General features: G+C 39.9%; 1 protein-coding gene across 1 annotated transcript in view; it reads left to right on the top strand.

Moving 5' to 3' along the window:
- Window positions 1-1,002: 1,002 nt before the first annotated feature.
- Atf3 (Activating transcription factor 3) overlaps window positions 1,003-19,298 on the top strand; it is a 90,797-nt gene continuing 72,501 nt past the window's right edge. Inside the window, exons 1-6 of the mRNA XM_071659221.1 lie at window positions 1,003-1,147; window positions 2,629-2,858; window positions 3,445-3,631; window positions 9,575-9,709; window positions 10,277-10,436; window positions 14,996-15,155. Coding sequence (XP_071515322.1) covers window positions 15,086-15,155 — 70 coding nt within the window. The 5' untranslated portion in view covers window positions 1,003-1,147; window positions 2,629-2,858; window positions 3,445-3,631; ... (1 more) ...; window positions 10,277-10,436; window positions 14,996-15,085. The remainder of the gene's footprint in view (window positions 1,148-2,628; window positions 2,859-3,444; window positions 3,632-9,574; window positions 9,710-10,276; window positions 10,437-14,995; window positions 15,156-19,298) is intronic.

Genomic DNA, 19,298 nt, shown 5'->3' with positions numbered 1-19,298 from the left:
TCCACACATCCTCTACCACTTCTGAAACCACACTGCTCTTCCCCAATCTGATGCTCTGTACATGCCTTCACCCTCTCAATCAATACCCTCCCATATAATTTACCAGGAATACTCAACAAACTTATACCTCTGTAATTTGAGCACTCACTCTTATCCCCTTTGCCTTTGTACAATGGCACTATGCACGCATTCCGCCAATCCTCAGGCACCTCACCATGAGTCATACATACATTAAATAACCTTACCAACCAGTCAACAATACAGTCACCCCCTTTCTTAATAAATTCCACTGCAATACCATCCAAACCTGCTGCCTTGCCGGCTTTCATCTTCCGCAAAGCTTTTACTACCTCTTCTCTGTTTACCAAATCATTTTCCCTAACCCTCTCACTTTGCACACCACCTCGACCAAAACACCCTATATCTGCCACTCTGTCATCAGACACATTCAACAAACCTTCAAAATACTCATTCCATCTCCTTCTCACATCACCGCTACTTGTTATCACCTCCCCATTTACGCCCTTCACTGAAGTTCCCGCGTTAGCGAGGTAGCGTTAAGAACAGAGGACTGGGCCTTTTTTGGAATATCCTCACCTGGCCCCCTCTGTTCCTTCTTTTGGAAAATTAAAAAAAAAATGAGAGGGGAGGATTTCCAGCCCCCCGCTCCCTCCCCTTTTAGTCGCCTTCTACGACACGCAGGGAATACGTGGGAAGTATTCTTAATCCCCTGTGTGGGGCCTGGATGTGGAAAGGGAGCTGTGGTTTCGGGCATTATTGCATGACAGCTAGAGACTGAGTGTGAACGAATGAGGCCTTTGTTGTCTTTTCCTAGAGCTACCCCGCACACATGAGGGGGGAGGGGGATGGTATTCCATGTGTGGCGAGGTGGCGATGGGAATGAATAAAGGCAGACAGTCTGAATTGTGGTCAAGGAATATAATCAATAGTACGTGGTTGCTTTTGGTTAAGCATTTCACTTTGCAGGTGAATGGCCACTCGCTAGACTGCATAACCCGGGAGTTCCTACTAGATGGTGTAGATCAGAATGTACAGGAAAGTTGGCGTGCAAACTCCATGGAAGTGGATGTCTTCACCACCCGTGGCAGTCCCATAGCAGGAACGATCTCTGGAGTGCTGACTAGTGGTAGGTTTTCTGCTACATAATGGTCTTGTTTTGATCTAGTTGGGCATAGGAATGGGATAAGGAACCTCCTAATTTTTCTGGAGGAAAGTTCCACTATTTCCTAATATTTTCTAAACATAAAAGTGATATCAATGTTAAATGAAGGCGAGCTTGGGATGGGGGCGAGTTGCCTAGGCAAGGTGGCAGAATAGGGTCAGTGCTAGAAGCTTTATTGGTTATAGTTGTACACACATGATGACACTCTTGGCCTTCTCTCCCTTTTTTTTTTTTTTTTTAAAGAAAAGGAGTTAGGGCTGTGAAAATAATGCAGGCATTATGTATTTACAGAATAGTTCTTGATTACTAACAAGACTGCTTAGGAAAGACAACAGGGAAGTTGCCATTACACTGTCCTTGCACATTCATTTCTCCTAGCTTGTCCTCCTAAACGGTACCTTTTCAAAAATGATTTTAATGGGCTTTGCTTAGAATTTAGATGTGAACAGTAATTTAAAGATAAAGGATTATTAGTTAATTGTACACAGGGTACTGTTAAAAGTAGGCATAAGTAGAACTGCATGTAACATTGCAGTACAGTGTGTCTTAAGGTATTTCTTTCCTTTTGAAATAAATTGTATTTTTTGTACTTGTTACATTTCATGGAGAAAGATTGGTTGGTTAAGGAAGTTGTGAAAATATGCCATGACTATCTATCTATGTCACTGACACCCTTTCCCTCTGGTGACACCCCATACTCTGTGATTGCACATTTGCAAATTCTTATCCTTTACACCAATAATTTTCATTCATTCATGGCCATACCTCAGCTCTTTCCTCATCCTCCCATAACTTGCATTTTCTCTCCATACACCCTGCCAAGGATATGGGCTTCCCTAATCTCTAGAACGTCCAAACTATAACTTTCAAAATTCTCCCCAAGTTCCCTCCTAAACTCGATTGTCAACCCATTTACATTGAGCCATCACCCTCAGTCACTTGTCCCTTTTACTCCTCGGCTTTTTATGCCTCACCTTTGACAGGCCAATGGCCAAGAGCAACTACAGGGCAGTGTCTCCTCAAGACAGCAGAGCTCTCAAATTGTTCAAAAGACTAAAATCCCACCTCGCCTCAAGTGTTTGTATTAAATAACTTACTATTTCCCTGATAAAGTTAGGCAATGACACCCATAATGTTCCATTCCTAAGGGTGTTTTAACAAGGTAACCACAAAAAGACTGGGTAAGACTTGGATACTCCAGAAAACTCGAGAGTATCCCCTTGAGGCATTGAAATTTAAAACCTTTCCCAACTTTCTTCGAGCCCGTACCACATTAGCAGCACCTCCAAACCTCATTAGTTACAGTACTGTCACTGTGCTATCATAATTCTGTATGAATAGCTATCTTGAGTCATCTTAAGCTAATTCTTCAGTTTGACCATATAGTTTCCCATTTGCGAAATTTGGAAAATATAAAACTATATGTTGCTTCTCTGCATCAACAGAGTACATGCGGCAGAGTGTGAGGGATCAGCAGGTTGTGGGACACCACAAATACAAGACACTGGTGGCTAAGGAGATCATCCACACACTTGGGAACAATAATTCGATCGAAATTAATGGTATAGACACTGATACTATAGTAACCAAAGGGGCCAGTGTAACCTTCCAGGACAAGAAAACCTTCACAAGCTTGAAGATTAATGGAGACTTGTTTGTTGAAAAAGTTAACAATGTGAGTAAACTTGTCTTAAGTATGCATCTGATGCTAGGTGAGCAGTTCTCTTGTGTGAATGGTCCTGAAAACTTTTTCTTTTTTGTACTCGAAATCTGAAATATTGCCCATTCTTTCCCTAAGAGCAAATAGTTCCATGTAGTTGCTGTGTCATAGAAATATATATTTTCTGTGTTTTGTCTTTAAATTGGGACCTTGGATCATAGATTGATAGTCTGAAAAAAAAGATGAACACTGCAGACTGTTGACAAGCAAAATGACTATTGATCAATAAATGCATAGCATTTTTTGATCAGTGTTGTAATTAAATCCATATTTTGCTCAAACAACATAGTAAAGATAGATTGTTTGGTTTAGGGGATGCTATCTTGTATTAGTTGTTTACTGCAGAAATTTACATGATTTTAAGGGAAAGTTTGTTTATAAAAGAGAGAGTAAGGTTAGTGTAGTATCATACACACATAAAAAACTCTGTGAAGGAAAAGCTTTCTGAAATGAAAATTATCGTACTAAAAACTGGGCACTACTTTTCATTTTGCTGGCAGTTTTTGAATATTTCACATGTTATTGGTTGTTATATTTGCAGGTGGATGCAAGGCAACTAGCAAGCCAGGTAGTATATACAGATAACATATCTCGGCAAACATTAGTGGGAAACTATGATATTGGACTTCGTGTGAGGGGCAATATGGATGTGTCTTCAATTAATGGTATCAACATCTTGGAGCTGGACAGAAGTGTTGTTAAGAAGTATGGCAACTACAGATTATCTGGTATGTGGGTCTTTTGTTTATAGAATGACAGGATGGTAGATGTATATCTTATGAGTAGTGTATTAGGAGTGTTTAAGTCTGGTTTTCATAACTTAAAGGTGTCAGATGTGTGTTTGCAAGATTACTATTAAACTAGTATTGTGTGTGTGATGGTGTACAGCAATAACAGGATTGTGGGATGAATGGTTTGTATGGTAGAAGCAGAATATGGAACAAAGGTCTAGATTGTATATTGCAGCTTAACGTGGTGGTTTATAAGATGTAGTTGTGTGGTTGGCAAACATTAGTCTCCTATATGTTTACTAGACATGGGTTTAGGTTAATGTGTATAGCAGAACTGACTTGCTGACAATGTTCATATAAGATGAACAAGATGGATAGGATTCACATTCAGGATTAATTGCAAGAAAACTTGTTTATGGTAAGGCATCTTTAGAGCAGAATATGAATACTGTAAAGAAATGCCTAAAACACTAGTATACTTTTAGGAAACGGAAGTATAGGAAGGCATTCCTAGAGTAGTTTAAAGATCTGCTCTGTATTTGAATCAGCAGTTGTGGGAGTATGTGATAGAGTGTAAGAAAGTAAATTCTAGATTGATATGGGTAAAACTGAAAGTTGATGGAGAGAGATGGGTGATTATTGGTGCATATGCACCTGGGTATGAGAAGAAAGATCATGAGAGGCAAGTGTTTTGGGAGCAGCTGAATGAGTGTGTTAGTGATTTTGATGCACAAGACCGGGTTATAGTGATGGGTGATTTGAATGCAAAGGTGAGTAATGTGGCAGTTGAGGGAATAATTGGTATACATAGAGTGTTCAGTGTTGTAAATGGAAATGGTGAAGAGCTTGTAGATTTATATGCTGAAAAAGGACTGGTGATTGGGAATACCTGGTTTAAAAAGTGAGATATACATAAGTATACATATGTAAGTAGGAGAGATGGCCAGAGAGCGTTATTGGATTATGTGTTAATTGATAGACACACGAAAGAGAGACTTTTGGATGTTAATGTGCTGAGAGGTGCAACTGGAGGGATGTCTGATCATTATCTTGTGGAGGCGAAGGTGAAGATTTGTGGGGGTTTTCAGAAAAGAAGAGAGAATGTTGGGGTGAAGAGAGTGGTGAGAGTAAGTGAGCTTGGGAAGGAGACTTGTGTGAGGAAGTACCAGGAGAGACTGAGTACAGAATGGAAAAAGGTGAGAACAAAGGAGGTAAGGGGAGTGAGTAAGGAATGGGATGTATTTAGGGAAGCAGTGATGGCTTGCGCAAAAGATGCTCGTGGCATGAGAAGCGTGGGAGGTGGGTTGATTAGAGAAGGTAGTGAGTGGTGGGATGAAGAAGTAAGATTATTAGTGAAAGAGAAGAGAGAGGCATTTGGACGATTTTTGCAGGGAAAAAATGCAAATGAGTTGGAGAGGTATAAAAGAAAGAGGCAGGAGGTCAAGAGAAAGGTGCAAGAGGTGAAAAAGAGGGCAAATGAGAGTTGGGGTGAGAGAGTATCATTAAATTTCAGGGTGAATAAAAAGATGTTTTGGAAGGAGGTAAATAAAGTCCGTTAGACAAGGGAGCAAATGGGAACTTCAGTGAAGGGGGCTAATGGGGAGGTGATAACAAGTAGTGGTGATGTGAGAAGGAGATGGAGTGAGTATTTTGAAGGTTTGTTGAATGTGTTTGATGATAGAGTGGCAGATATAGGGTGTTTTGGTCGAGGTGGTGTGCAAAGTGAGAGGGTTAGGGAAAATGATTTGGTAAATATAGAAGAGGTAGTAAAAGCTTTACGGAAGATGAAAGCCGACAAGGCAGCAGGTTTGGATGGTATTGCGGTGGAATTTATTAAAAAAGGGGGTGACTAGTTGGTAAGGTTATTTAATGTATGTATGATTCATGGTGAGGTGCCTGAGGATTGGCGGAATGCTTGCATAGTGCCATTGTACAAAGGCAAAGGGGATAAGAGTGAGTGCTCAAATTACAGAGGTATAAGTTTGTTGAGTATTCCTGGTAAATTATATTTAGGACAGGTGCATTTGTATTTGATTGAAGAGCTGCTGCTCTGCATTGCATACTAAATTTGCTGTACTTTTCCATTTTCATTTGACTAATGTAAGACCAAGCCATACTAGTGAGTTTTGATTCTTCCCATCCTCATTTGAATTCAAAGGCGTGCTTTTTTGGTAAATAGAGGTCTCTTTTCTTCATGGGGAAACGTAATAAGAACTGGGAAAAATTCCTAATTATACTAATCTTTATAGAACATCTTTCCTTGTGGGGACCATAGCCATATATGTATAAGTTGCCTATTCCTGCTGTAATTTAAATGGAAAGATGCTTTAGCTGGGTATGTAAAGATGATTTACACCACAATTTATTAATGGAAGGACCAAGAAAGTGTAGTGACCCAGTGTCTCTTCAGTTACCCTACTGACAGCTACTTGACTTTGTGGCAGGTCATGCCAGGTGACCTAACTGGACTAGCTAATTTTCAGAGAAATGAACTTTGTGGCCCAACCTACATTTGCACCTGGAGTATTTACTCAATGACACCTAACCTAACTTAACAAACTAGCCTAGCCTAGCCTAGCCTAGCCTAAGTAGGCAAGACTACCTGTTTATATTCCTGCAAGTACTTTTGATGATACTGACAAGGGGAAAGGTTAGTGCAATGAGAAAACTTGAGACACCACAAGCATACCACATATGCTACCCTATTATTCAATGTATTGAATTTTTTCAAAATACTCTCTGCATCACTTTTATGCCTGCTGCCTTTCTCAAACAGTCTCCTTGTTGTTGTCTCTATGTATTCCCACTTTCACCCTTATCTCTCATTTCCACTATTCTTTAGCTCTTGTACCTTTTCTTAAATTGCCACTTTTTCTTGTATTCCTCCCAGTAACTACATTACTTCCATGTACATACCATTTGACTTCCCTTTTCTCTTTTGTAAGCAACAGATTCATTCCACCACTCTTCCTAATCTCGTCTTCAATCTATTTGTATCTCTGTTGCCCATTCCCTCTGGGAACTCCTTCAGTAGGGAGAACATGGCAAAATTCTCCATAAGTGGTGAACTTCATTGCTACTTTGTAGCCTTGAATGCCTCCCCTTGACAGGCCCCTGGCACAGGGAATTACCAGTGCATTGTTTCCAGAGGTTCCTACTGAATGTCTCTACCAACTACCACTGAATGTATGTGCCTAATGTTCCTGTCTAATCTTCCATTCTGCGACTTCGTAATGCTTAACGTTCTTGCCTATTACATCTACCTAATGTTTCAACCTGATGCTCCAGCCTGATACTCCTGCCTGCTGTCTGTTGCTTCTACCATTTTGCCGAAAGGGAGGGCTACAGCATAGCTCTCACCATAGGAAAATCTAGGGTTTGATGAATGAGTAGCATGAGTAAAGTTTTGTGTGTAACAAGGAGAGATTGTATGCTTGTGGACAGAATACCAGCAGTCTACATATGGCTGAGACAGAAAGAAAGACGGCTGTCTGGATCGGAGGAGTGCAGCTTGACAACCACTGAAGTGCTGGCTCAGTATGCAGTTATCACTAATCCTCATGATACCTAGGTGGGTAGGATCAGGAGTATCACTTCTTTATCCCATCTTTCACATGCCATACACATCATTTGTCTATGTAAGTATTTAAACCTTTCAGTGCCCTGGCTTTATTTAGCTTATGTGTGTGCCATTTTTTAATTTCTCTAGGTATTGCAGCACAACAAGCCACTTTTCTAAACCCTCTTCCTCGTGCTACTTTATTTTAGACTGTTTTTTCTTCATTTGTTCATTACAGACTTTCACACATTACTTCACCAAAAAATGGCATTCCACCTTCCACTCCCTTTAACATACTTGCATATAACAACCTTTTCTGTGCAAGCCAGTGAATTGCAACAGGCCAATTATGCATGTTAATGCTCAGTCCCTCACATGTATACTCTTGCCCATGTGCAGCTTATTGAATCCAGTATTCCCAATTACCACTCCTCTTTCAGCAACTGTCAAAGCACTCGCTTGGCTTTTTAAACGTAAAGTGGAACTCCCTTAAATGGGTGTCCATGGCAGTAGTCTCCATATCTAGGGAACTCCAGTGCCACTTCATAGCCTCTATTGCTTCACCCTTAACAGGCCACGTAGAGGGCTTCTACCTAATGTTCCTTATTATTACTGTTACCTAATGCTCCAGCCTAAATGTTCCTACATACTGCTACCATCTGTTGCTTCTGCCAATTTGCCAAAAGTCAAGGCTATTGAATGGTGCTCCGCAGGAAAATCGGTTACGAATAATGATCTATGCGAGTCAAGTGTTGTGTATGACAAGGAGAGATGCATGTTTCTGGACAGAATGCCAGTAGTGTACTTGTGGTTGAGGTTTTTAAAAGCTATTTTTTATATAATGGAGTTTATACAATCCTCAGCAAAAGGGGGTAGAACACTTCTCTTAAACCTGTGTTCTAGTGCGTCTTGATTCTTCCATGCTTTCACATCACTCCAATTGTTTCCATAAACTAATTTTTTTTCATTAGACATTTTACCTAATGGGATTGCAAAAGAGCATTGCAAGTCTTTTTCCCAGTACCTTCTGTGGTTGTAAACAACCTTGCCCTTGGATATAATGTCTTGTCCATCCTCTGCATTTTCATTCTTCAAATAGTCATTTAGACTTGGATAACATATCCTCCCAACTTTCATTTTTCACTGGCCTGTTATTCATTTAGACTTGGATAACATATCCTCCCAACTTTCTTTTTTCACTGGCCTGTTATTCATTTAGACTTGGATAACATATCCTCCCAACTTTCTTTTTTCACTGGCCTGTTATTCAGTAAAAGTGGAGCTTTGTAAGGCTCTTTCCCATTAGTTCCCATGCTTGTCAGTGACCTCACCTCTATGTGTCTGGGCCATAATCTGCACTTGTCTTGGAGTTGAATTACAATAAACAGCGATTGTCAGCATTTGGCAATCTCTTCATATCAGTGTTCTACACTCTTGCATGTTTGAGAGGTAACCACCTAGAGCTGGACCAAACCATCTCAAGACCTCATTTGATTAAGGCTACACCCAATTGAACAAGGACTCGTGTGTTCTGACTGATTCCATTAGGGCACATAAAAACTTTCATTCTTGTACTACCAGCAATTTAGAGAGTCCTTTAATTCCAACACACCACCACAATATCATTGCTCTCTTCTCTTTCAGTGCCCTCTGCTCCATCATAACATTTCATTTTCTTGCACACCTGACCTCTAGTCTTCACTCTACTTCTTCCATTGTTACCCTCCCTGCCACTCTCGGTACTTGTCCATCACCTGCGATATCAAGACTCCAGTTACTTTGAGTTCTTTTTCACAGTCATCATCCCAGGTCTTATCCCAAGACAACTTCATGCCTCTAGCATATAACTATTTAAACACACTTACAGCCTTCACATCACTGCTGCATCTACAAGTGTCACTTATTCTGTTGCTTGGCTATTACCAAAATGTGTAAATGAGGTTAATTTTTAATGATGCTGACTTGGTAAGGTAGGAGAGGCAGTTGGATATGAAAAAAGCGTGAACTGGTCTTTTGAAAGGTATGGAGTGGGCCGGTCATCTTCCCAGAACTAACAGTGAGTGGAACAACTACCATTGATCAGACTGTTAACATCAGGAATCCCTTAAAAGGGAGCTCAGCCAATCAATCCTTGGAGGAATATGTTGCAGCTGTAAGCGAGCTTCAAGTATTTGAAATGAATGTTCTCTTGGTTATCACAAAAAATGGGATGAGGGAGTGGCAAGTCTGATAATGCTCATAATAAAATAATGGTTACATTTCAAAAAAGTCAAAACCTTACTGATCGTACATGAGAATTCCCTTTTATGACAGGATACTGGTTTTACATTTGCTTTACCATCAAGTAACTTGGTTGATTAACCACTTGGTGATACTTGCAGACAGAGGTACAGCTTCAGAAGGATGCCCTTCCTACAGTGTTGTACCACTCCGGTCAGCAAGCTATCACTGGATTTATAAGTGCTGCATCCCTCACTGTTGATGATGCCCATTTTGATTAACTGACTTTACATAAGGTGAGTGAGTTGCATCATACCACTTGAGATATAAAACACTTCAAAGTTCTGATTCTGGAAAGGGATGTTAAAAAGATTATTAAACCAATGGTAATTTTTTCGACAATTTGAGGAGATATCACTTTGTAAATGTGGATTCAAGTAGGCATACTTCTTGCATTGCAAACCAGTATGAAACTGGTGTCCTTTATATGGCTAATAATGCTTTATACTGGCTACTAAACATGTTGTGTTATATACATAGGATGTCTATATTTGGTTTCCTGTTTATCGAATGGATCAGGTGCACAGTTGGCTAACTCGTATATTCCTGCACTTTAAGTCGATGTATGTGAGCAAACCAAGGCTGTATGCTCATGATTTAATACATATAACTGGGAACCAAAAACTGTCGTGTTGGCCTTCATAATTTTTGAGAAACTAGCAGGCATATCTGTAGATTAGTGGTGTTCAGTGGTAATAATAGTAATAGTAGAGGAAATGGAGTTTAGTGGTTCTGACATATTGTGGTAAAGGAATATAATCAATAGTATGTGGTTGCTTTTGGTTAAGCATTTCACTTTGCAGGTGAATGGCCACTCGCTAGAGAGCATAACCCGGGAGTTCCTACTAGATGGTGTAGATCAGAATGTACAGGAAAGTTGGCATGCAAACTACATGGAAGTGGATGTCTTCACCACCCGTGGCAGTCCTATAGCAGGAACGATCTCTGGAGTGCTAACTAGTGGTAGGTTTTCTGTTACATAATGGTCTTGTTTTGATCTAACCTAACCTAACCTACAAGGGGAAGGCTTCATGCAATGAGAAAACTTGAGACACCACAAGCATACCACATATGCTACCCTATTATTCAATGTATTGAATTTTTTCAAAATACTCGCTGCATCACTTTTATACCTGCTGCCTTTCTCAAACAGTCTCCTTGTTGTTGTCTCTACGTATTCCCACTTTCACCCTTATCTCTCATTTCCACTATTCTTTAGCTCTTGTACCTTTTCTTAAATTGCCACTTTTTCTTGTATTCCTCCCAGTTACTACATTACTTCCATGTACATACCATTTGACTTCCCTTTTCTCTTTTGCAAGCAACAGATTCATTCCACCACTCTTCCTAATCTCGTCTTCAATCTATTTATATCTCTGTTGCCCATTCCCTCTGGGAACTCCTTCAGTAGGGAGAACATGGCAAAATTCTCCATAAGTGGTGAACTTCATTGCTGCTTTGTAGCCTTGAATGCCTCCCCTTGACAGGCCCCTGGCACAGGGAATTGCCAGTGCATTGTTTCCAGAGGTTCCTACTGAATGTCTCTACCAACTACCACTGAATGTATGTGCCTAATGTTCCTGTCTAATCTTCCATTCTGCCACTTCTTAATGCTGAACGTTCTTGCCTATTACATCTAATGTTTCAACCTAATGCTCCAGCCTGATACTCCTGCCTGCTGTCTGTTGCTCCTACCATTTTGCCGAAAGGGAGGGCTACAGCATAGCTCTCACCATAGGAAAATCTAGGGTTTGATGAATGAGTAGCATGAGTAAATTTTTGTGTGTAACAAGGAGAGATTGTATGCTTGTGGACAGAATACCAGCAGTCTACATATGGCTGAGACAGAAAGAAAGACAGCTGTCTGGATCGGAGGAGTGCAGCTTGACAACCACTGAAGTGCTGGCTCAGTATGCAGTTATCACTAATCCTCATGATACCTAGGTGGGTAGGATCAGGAGTATCACTTCTTTATCCCATCTTTCACATGCCATACACATCATTTGTCTATGTAAGTATTTAAACCTTTCAGTGCCCTGGTTTTATTTAGCTTATGTGTGTGCCATTTTTTAATTTCTATAGGTATTGCAGTACAAGCCACATTTCTAAACCCTCCTCCTCTTGCTACTTTATTTTAGACTGTTTTTTTCTTCATTTGTTCATTACAGACTTTCACACATTACTTCACCAAAAAATGGCATTCCACCAGCCACTCCCTTTAACATACTTGCATATAACAACCTTTTTTGTGCAAGCCAGTGAATTGCAACAGGCCAATTATGCATGTTAATGCTCAGTCCCTCACATGTATACTCTTGCCCATGTGCAGCTTATTGAATCCAGTATTCCCAATTACCACTCCTCTTTCAGCAACTGTCAAAGCACTCGCTTGGCCTTTTAAATGTAAAGTGGAACTCCCTTAAATGGGTGTCCATGGCAGTAGTCTCTCCATATCTAGGGAACTCCAGTGCCACTTCATAGCCTCTATTGCTTCACCCTTAACAGGCCATGTAGAGGGCTTCTACCTAATGTTCCTTATTATTACTATTACCTAATGCTCCAGCCTAAATGTTCCTACATACTGCTACCATCTGTTGCTTCTGCCAATTTGCCAAAAGTCAAGGCTATTGAATGGTGCTCCGCAGGAAAATTGGTTACGAATAATGATCTATACGAGTCAAGTGTTGTATATGACAAGGAGAGATGCATGTTTCTGGACAGAATGCCAGTAGTCTTACTTGTGGTTGAGGTTTTTAAAAGCTATTTTTTATATAATGGAGTTTATACTATCCTCAGCAAAAGGGGGTAGAACACTTCTCTTAAACCTGTGCTCTCGTGCGTCTTGATTCTGCCATGCTTTCACATCACTACAATTGTTTCCATAAACTAATTTTTTTTCATTAGACATTTTACCTAATGGGATTGCAGAAGAGCATTGCAAGTCTTTTTCCCAGTACCTTCTGTGGTTGTAAACAACCTTGCCCTTGGATATAATGTCTTGTCTATCCTCTGCATTTTCATTCTTCAAAAAGTCATTTAGACTTGGATAACATATCCTCCCAACTTTCTTTTTTCACTGGCCTGTTATTCATTTAGACTTGGATAACATATCCTCCCAACTTTCTTTTTTCACTGGCCTTTTATTCAGTAAAAGTGGAGCTTTGTAAGGCTCTTTCCCATTAGTTCCCATGCTTGTCAGTGACCTCACCTCTATGTGTCTGGGCCATAATCTGCACTTGTCTTGGAGTTGAATTACAATAAACAGCGATTGTCAGCACTTGGCAATCTCTTCATATCAGTGTCCTACACTCTTGCATGTTTGAGAGGTAACCACCTAGAGTTGGACCAAACCCTCTCAAGACCTCATTTGATTAAGGCTACACCCAATTGATCAAGGACTCATGTGTTCTGACTGATTCCATTAAGGCACATAAAAACTTTCATTCTTGTACTACCAGCAATTTAGAGAGTCCTTTAATTCCAACACACCACCACAATATCATTGCTCTCTTCTCTTTCAGTGCCCTCTGCTCCATCATAACATTTCATTTTCTTGCACACCTGACCTCTAGTCTTCACTCTACTTCTTCCATTGTTACCCTCCCTGCCACTCTTGGTACTTGTCCATCACCTGCGATATCAAGACTCCAGTTACTTTGAGTTCTTTTTCACAGTCATCATCCCAGGTCTTATCCCAAGACAACTTCATGCCTCTAGCATATAACTATTTAAACACACTTACAGCCTGCACATCTCTGCTGGATCTACAAGTGTCACTTATTCTGTTGCTTGGCTATTACCAAAATGTGTAAATGAGGTTAATTTTTAATGATGCTGACTTGGTAAGGTAGGAGAGGCAGTTGGATATGAAAAAAGCGTGAACTGGTCTTTTGAAAGGTATGGAGTGGGCCGGTCATCTTCCCAGAACTAACAGTGAGTGGAACAACTACCATTGATCAGACTGTTAACATCAGGAACCCCTTAAAAGGGAGCTCAGCCAATCAATCCTTGGAGGAATATGTTGCAGCTGTAAGCGAGCTTCAGGTATTTGAAATGAATGTTCTCTTGGTTATTTCCACAAAAAATGGGATGAGGGAGTGGCAAGTCTGATAATGCTCATAATCAAATAATGGTTATACTTCAAAAAAGTCAAAACCTTACTGATCATACATGAGAATTCCCTTTTATGACAGGTTACTGGTTTTACATTTGCTTTACCATCTAGTAACTTGGTTGATTAACCACTTGATGATACTTGCAGACAAAGGTACAGCTTCTGAAGGATGCCCTTCCTACAGTGTTGTACCACTCCGGTCAGCAAGCTATTACTGGATTTATAAGGATGGATGTGCTGGAAATGAGATGTTTGAGGACAATGTGTGGTGTGAGGTGGTTTGATCGAGTAAGTAACGTAAGGGTAAGAGAGATGTGTGGAAATAAAAAGAGCGTGGTTGAGAGAGCAGAAGAGGGTGTTTTGAAATGGTTTGGGCACATGGAGAGAATGAGTGAGGAGAGATTGACCAAGAGGATATATGTGTCGGAGGTGGAGGGAACGAGGAGAAGAGGGAGACCAAATTGGAGGTGGAAAGATGGAGTGAAAAAGATTTTGTGTGATCGGGGCCTGAACATGCAGGAGGGTGAAAGGAGGGCAAGAAATAGAGTGAATTGGAGTCATGTGGTATACAGGGGTTGACGTGCTGTCAGTGGATTGAAGCAAGGCATGTGAAGCGTCTGGGGTAAACCATGGAAAGCTGTGTAGGTATGTATATTTGCGTGTGGACGTGTGTATGTACATGTGTATGGGGGGGGGGGTTGGGCCATTTCTTTCGTCTGTTTCCTTGCGCTACCTCGCAAACGCGGGAGACAGCGACAAAGTATAAAAAAAAAAAAAAAAAATAAGTGCTGCATCCCTCACTGTTGATAATGCCCATTTTGATTAACTGACCTTACATAAGGTGAGTGAGTTGCATCATACCACTTGAGATATAAAACACTTCAAAGTTCTGATTCTGGAAAGGGATGTTAAAAAGATTATTCAACCATTGGAAATTTTTTTGAGAATTTGAGGGGATATCACTTTGTAAATGTGGATTCAAGTAGGCATACTTCTTGCATTGCAAACCAGTATGAAACTGGTGTCCTTTATATGGCTAATAATGCTTTATACTGGCTACTAAACATGTTGTGTTATATACATAGGATGTCTATATTTGGTTTCCTGTTTATCGAATGGATCAGGTGCACAGTTGGCTAACTCGTATATTCCTGCACTTTAAGTCGATGTGTGTGAGCAAACCAAGGCTGTATGCTCATGATTTAATACATATAACTGGGAACCAAAAACTATCGTGTTGGCCTTCATAATTTTTGAGAAACTAGCAGGCATATCTGTAGATTAGTGGTGTTCAGTGGTAATAATAGTAATAGTAGAGGAAATGGAGTTTAGTGGTTCTGACATATTGTGGTAAAGGAATATAATCAATAGTATGTGGTTGCTTTTGGTTAAGCATTTCACTTTGCAGGTGAATGGCCACTCGCTAGAGAGCATAACCCGGGAGTTCCTACTAGATGGTGTAGATCAGAATGTACAGGAAAGTTGGCATGCAAACTACATGGAAGTGGATGTCTTCACCACCCGTGGCAGTCCTATAGCAGAAACGATCTCTGGAGTGCTAACTAGTGGTAGGTTTTCTGCTACATAATGGTCTTGTTTTGATCTAACCTAACCTAACCTACAAGGGGAAGGCTTCGTGCAATGAGAAAACTTGCGACACCGCCAGCATACCACATATGCTACCCTATTATTCAATGTATTGAATTTTTTCAAAATACTCGCCGCATCACTTTTATGCCTGCTGCCTTTCTCAAACAGTCTCCTTGTTGTTGTCTCTATGTATTCCCACTTTCACCCTTATCTCTCATTTCCACTATTCTTTAGCTCTTGTACCTTTTCTTAAATTGCCACTTTTCCTTGTATTCCTCCCAGTTACTACATTACTTCCATGTACATACCATTTGACTTCCCTTTTCTCTTTTGCAAGCAACAGATTCATTCCACCACTCTTCCTAATCTCGTCTTCAATCTATTTATATCTCTGTTGCCCATTCCCTCTGAGAACTCCTTCAGTAGGGAGAACATGGCAAAATTCTCCATAAGTGGTGAACTTCATTGCTGCTTTGTATCCTTGAATGCCTCCCCTTGACAGGCCCCTGGCACAGGGAATTGCCAGTGCATTGTTTCTAGAGGTTCCTACTGAATGTCTCTACCAACTACCACTGAATGTATGTGCCTAATGTTCCTGTCTAATCTTCCATTCTGCTACTTCTTAATGCTGAACATTCTTGCCTATTACATCTACCTAATGTTTCAACCTGATGCTCCAGCCTGATACTCCTGCCTGCTGTCTGTTGCTCCTACCATTTTGCCGAAAGGGAGGGCTGCAGCATAGCTCTCACCATAGGAAAATCTAGGGTTTGATGAATGAGTAGCATGAGTAAAGTTTTGTGTGTAACAAGGAGAGGTTGTATGCTTGTGGACAGAATACCAGCAGTCTACATATGGCTGAGACAGAAAGAAAGACAGCTGTCTGGATTGGAGGAGTGCAGCTTGACAACCACTGAAGTGCTGGCTCAGTATACAGTTATCACTAATCCTCATGATACCTAGGTGGGTAGGATCAGGAGTATCACTTCTTTATCCCATCTTTCACATGCCATACACATCATTTGTCTATGTAAGTATTTAAACCTTTCAGTGCCCTGGTTTTATTTAGCTTATGTGTGTGCCATTTTTTAATTTCTCTAGGTATTGCAGCACAACAAGCCACTTTTCTAAACCCTCTTCCTCTTGCTACTCTATTTTAGACTGTTTTTTCTTCATTTGTTCATTACAGACTTTCACACATTACTTCACCAATAAATGGCATTCCACCTGCCACTCCCTTTAACATACTTGCATATAACAACCTTTTCTGTGCAAGCCAGTGAATTGCAACAGGCCATTTTTGCATGTTAATGCTCAGTCCCTCACATGTATACTCTTGCCCATGTGCAGCTTATTGAATCCAGTATTCCCAATTACCACTCCTCTTTCAGCAACTGTCAAAGCACTCGCTTGGCCTTTTAAATGTAAAGTGGAACTCCCTTAAATGGGTGTCCATGGCAGTAGTCTCTCCATATCTAGGGAACTCCAGTGCCACTTCATAGCCTCTATTGCTTCACCCTTAACAGGCCACGTAGAGGGCTTCTACCTAATGTTCCTTATTATTACTATTACCTAATGCTCCAGCCTAAATGTTCCTACATACTGCTACCATCTGTTGCTTCTGCCAATTTGCCAAAAGTCAAGGCTATTGAATGGTGCTCCGCAGGAAAATCGGTTACGAATAATGATCTATGCGAGTCAAGTGTTGTATATGACAAGGAGAGATGCATGTTTCTGGACAGAATGCCAGTAGTCTTACTTGTGGTTGAGGTGTTTAAAAGCTATTTTTTATATAATGGAGTTTATACTATCCTCAGCAAAAGGGGGTAGAACACTTCTCTTAAACCTGTGCTCTAGTGCGTCTTGATTCTTCCATGCTTTCACATCACTACAATTGTTTCCATAACCTCATTTTTTTTCATTAGACATTTTACCTAATGGGATTGCAAAAGAGCATTGCAAGTCTTTTTCCCAGTACCTTCTGTGGTTGTAAACAACCTTGCCCTTGGATATAATGTCTTGTCCATCCTCTGCATTTTCATTCTTCAAAAAGTCATTTAGACTTGGATAACATATCCTCCCAACTTTCTTTTTTCACTGGCCTGTTATTCAGTAAAAGTGGAGCTTTGTAAGGCTCTTTCCCATTAGTTCCCATGCTTGTCAGTGACCTCACTTCAATGTGTCTGGGCCATAATCTGCACTTGTCTTGGAGTTGAATTACAATAAACAGCGATTGTCAGCACTTGGCAATCTCTTCATATCAGTGTCCTACACTCTTGCATGTTTGAGAGGTAACCACCTAGAGTTGGACCAAACCCTCTCAAGACCTCATTTGATTAAGGCTACACCCAATTGAACAAGGACTCGTGTGTTCTGACTGATTCCATTAGGGCACATAAAAACTTTCATTCTTGTACTACCAGCAATTTAGAGAGTCCTTTAATTCCAACACACCACCACAATATCATTGCTCTCTTCTCTTTCAGTGCGCTGTGCTCCATCATAACATTTCATTTTCTTGCACACCTGACCTCTAGTCTTCACTCTACTTCTTCCATTGTTACCCTCCCTGCCACTCTTGGTACTTGTCCATCACCTGTGATATCAAGACTCCAGTTACTTTGAGTTCTTTTTCATAGTCATCATCCCAGGTCTTATCCCAAGACAACTTCATGCCTCTAGCATATAACTATTTAAACACACTTACAGCCTGCACATCACTGCTGGATCTACAAGTGTCACTTATTCTGTTGCTTGGCTATTACCAAAATGTGTAAATGAGGTTAATTTTTAATGATGCTGACTTGGTAAGGTAGGAGAGGCAGTTGGATATGAAAAAAAAGCGTGAACTGGTCTTTTGAAAGGTATGGAGTGGGCCGGTCATCTTCCCAGAACTAACAGTGAGTGGAACAACTACCATTGATCAGACTGTTAAGTTGCTCATCATTCTTTATTAGATTGTTATTTTATTTATACATATTAAAACTGTCATTGCAAATTATAAATGCACTGTACATGCAGAACTAGGCACTGGAGTAATTTTGAAGCCTTTTTTGTGTTACACTATCCCTATATCTGTTTGTCTCAAACTTGGCATAGGGCTGTAGCCATATTAACCTTTTCTCTGTTCCTAATGGCACCTCTCCTATCCTCCCCTTTTTCTCTCTCTTTCTTCCATTCCTTCTGTTAACAGAATTCAGTATTATTTATGTTAGATACACAGATATATTATTTTCCATATGTCATGCACAGATGTATAATTTTTTGTATATAATAGTTGTAGTTTTATTATTGTTATGTTGATTAACTGATCCAAACTGTAGTTGCATGTTACTTTTATAATTTTGGTTTTTATTTTGATTATCTATGTTTTTCTTAGAATGCTTTGATGTATTCTGCAGTATTTTTTGTAGGCAATGAAATATAATTAAGTTTTATTGTAATAAAACTTTTATATTTGCAAGATGATTGTTTGATGCATACCTCATAGTATTTTAGAGGAGTTTTCATTGATGTCATTAATGCTGCTTTCCTTCATATATTGTCTGAGAAAGTATTAGGAGTTGTATCAGAAGTAAACTGCTTGGCCTTTCAGCCTGAGATATGAAAAAATACTGCAACGTAAAGGGATTTATTTTGTACAATTGTAGCAATATTTAATGTATTTTTAAAGGAATTCTAAGGTTTGTCAAAACTTATACTGTGTAATTGATGGAATGAGGATGAAAGTGGTGGTTAAAATATATTGGTTTTGATTGAGAAAAAGGTAGGTAAATTATAAGATTTTACTGAGAGGTTGACACATTCTCAAAATATGATGAACAAGGTCAGATTTCATTTTACAGGACTTCATTTAGGCTGTATGTCCCATAGAATTATTAGAACACTCACATATTGTGTAGTGTTATGATCGAATGCAAATGGAAGCAGTAAAGAGCAACAGTAGCATCTTCGTACATCTAGTGATAAAACTAATAATTCATGCTTGAAAAATACTGTGCATGATTGCTTATTTTATGTACTGTTATTGCTGTCTCCTGATACTTGGCGCTCTTTTATTTAGACTTGCATCAGAAACTTTAATAAGTGATTGAGATGTACAATCTCGAGTATTGTGTTTT

Source organism: Panulirus ornatus, chromosome 67, assembly GCF_036320965.1.
Source record: "Panulirus ornatus isolate Po-2019 chromosome 67, ASM3632096v1, whole genome shotgun sequence".
Taxonomy (NCBI): domain Eukaryota; kingdom Metazoa; phylum Arthropoda; class Malacostraca; order Decapoda; family Palinuridae; genus Panulirus; species Panulirus ornatus.
The sequence above is the reverse complement of the archived record's forward strand: the minus strand, read 5'-3'. Positions and strand labels throughout refer to the sequence as shown.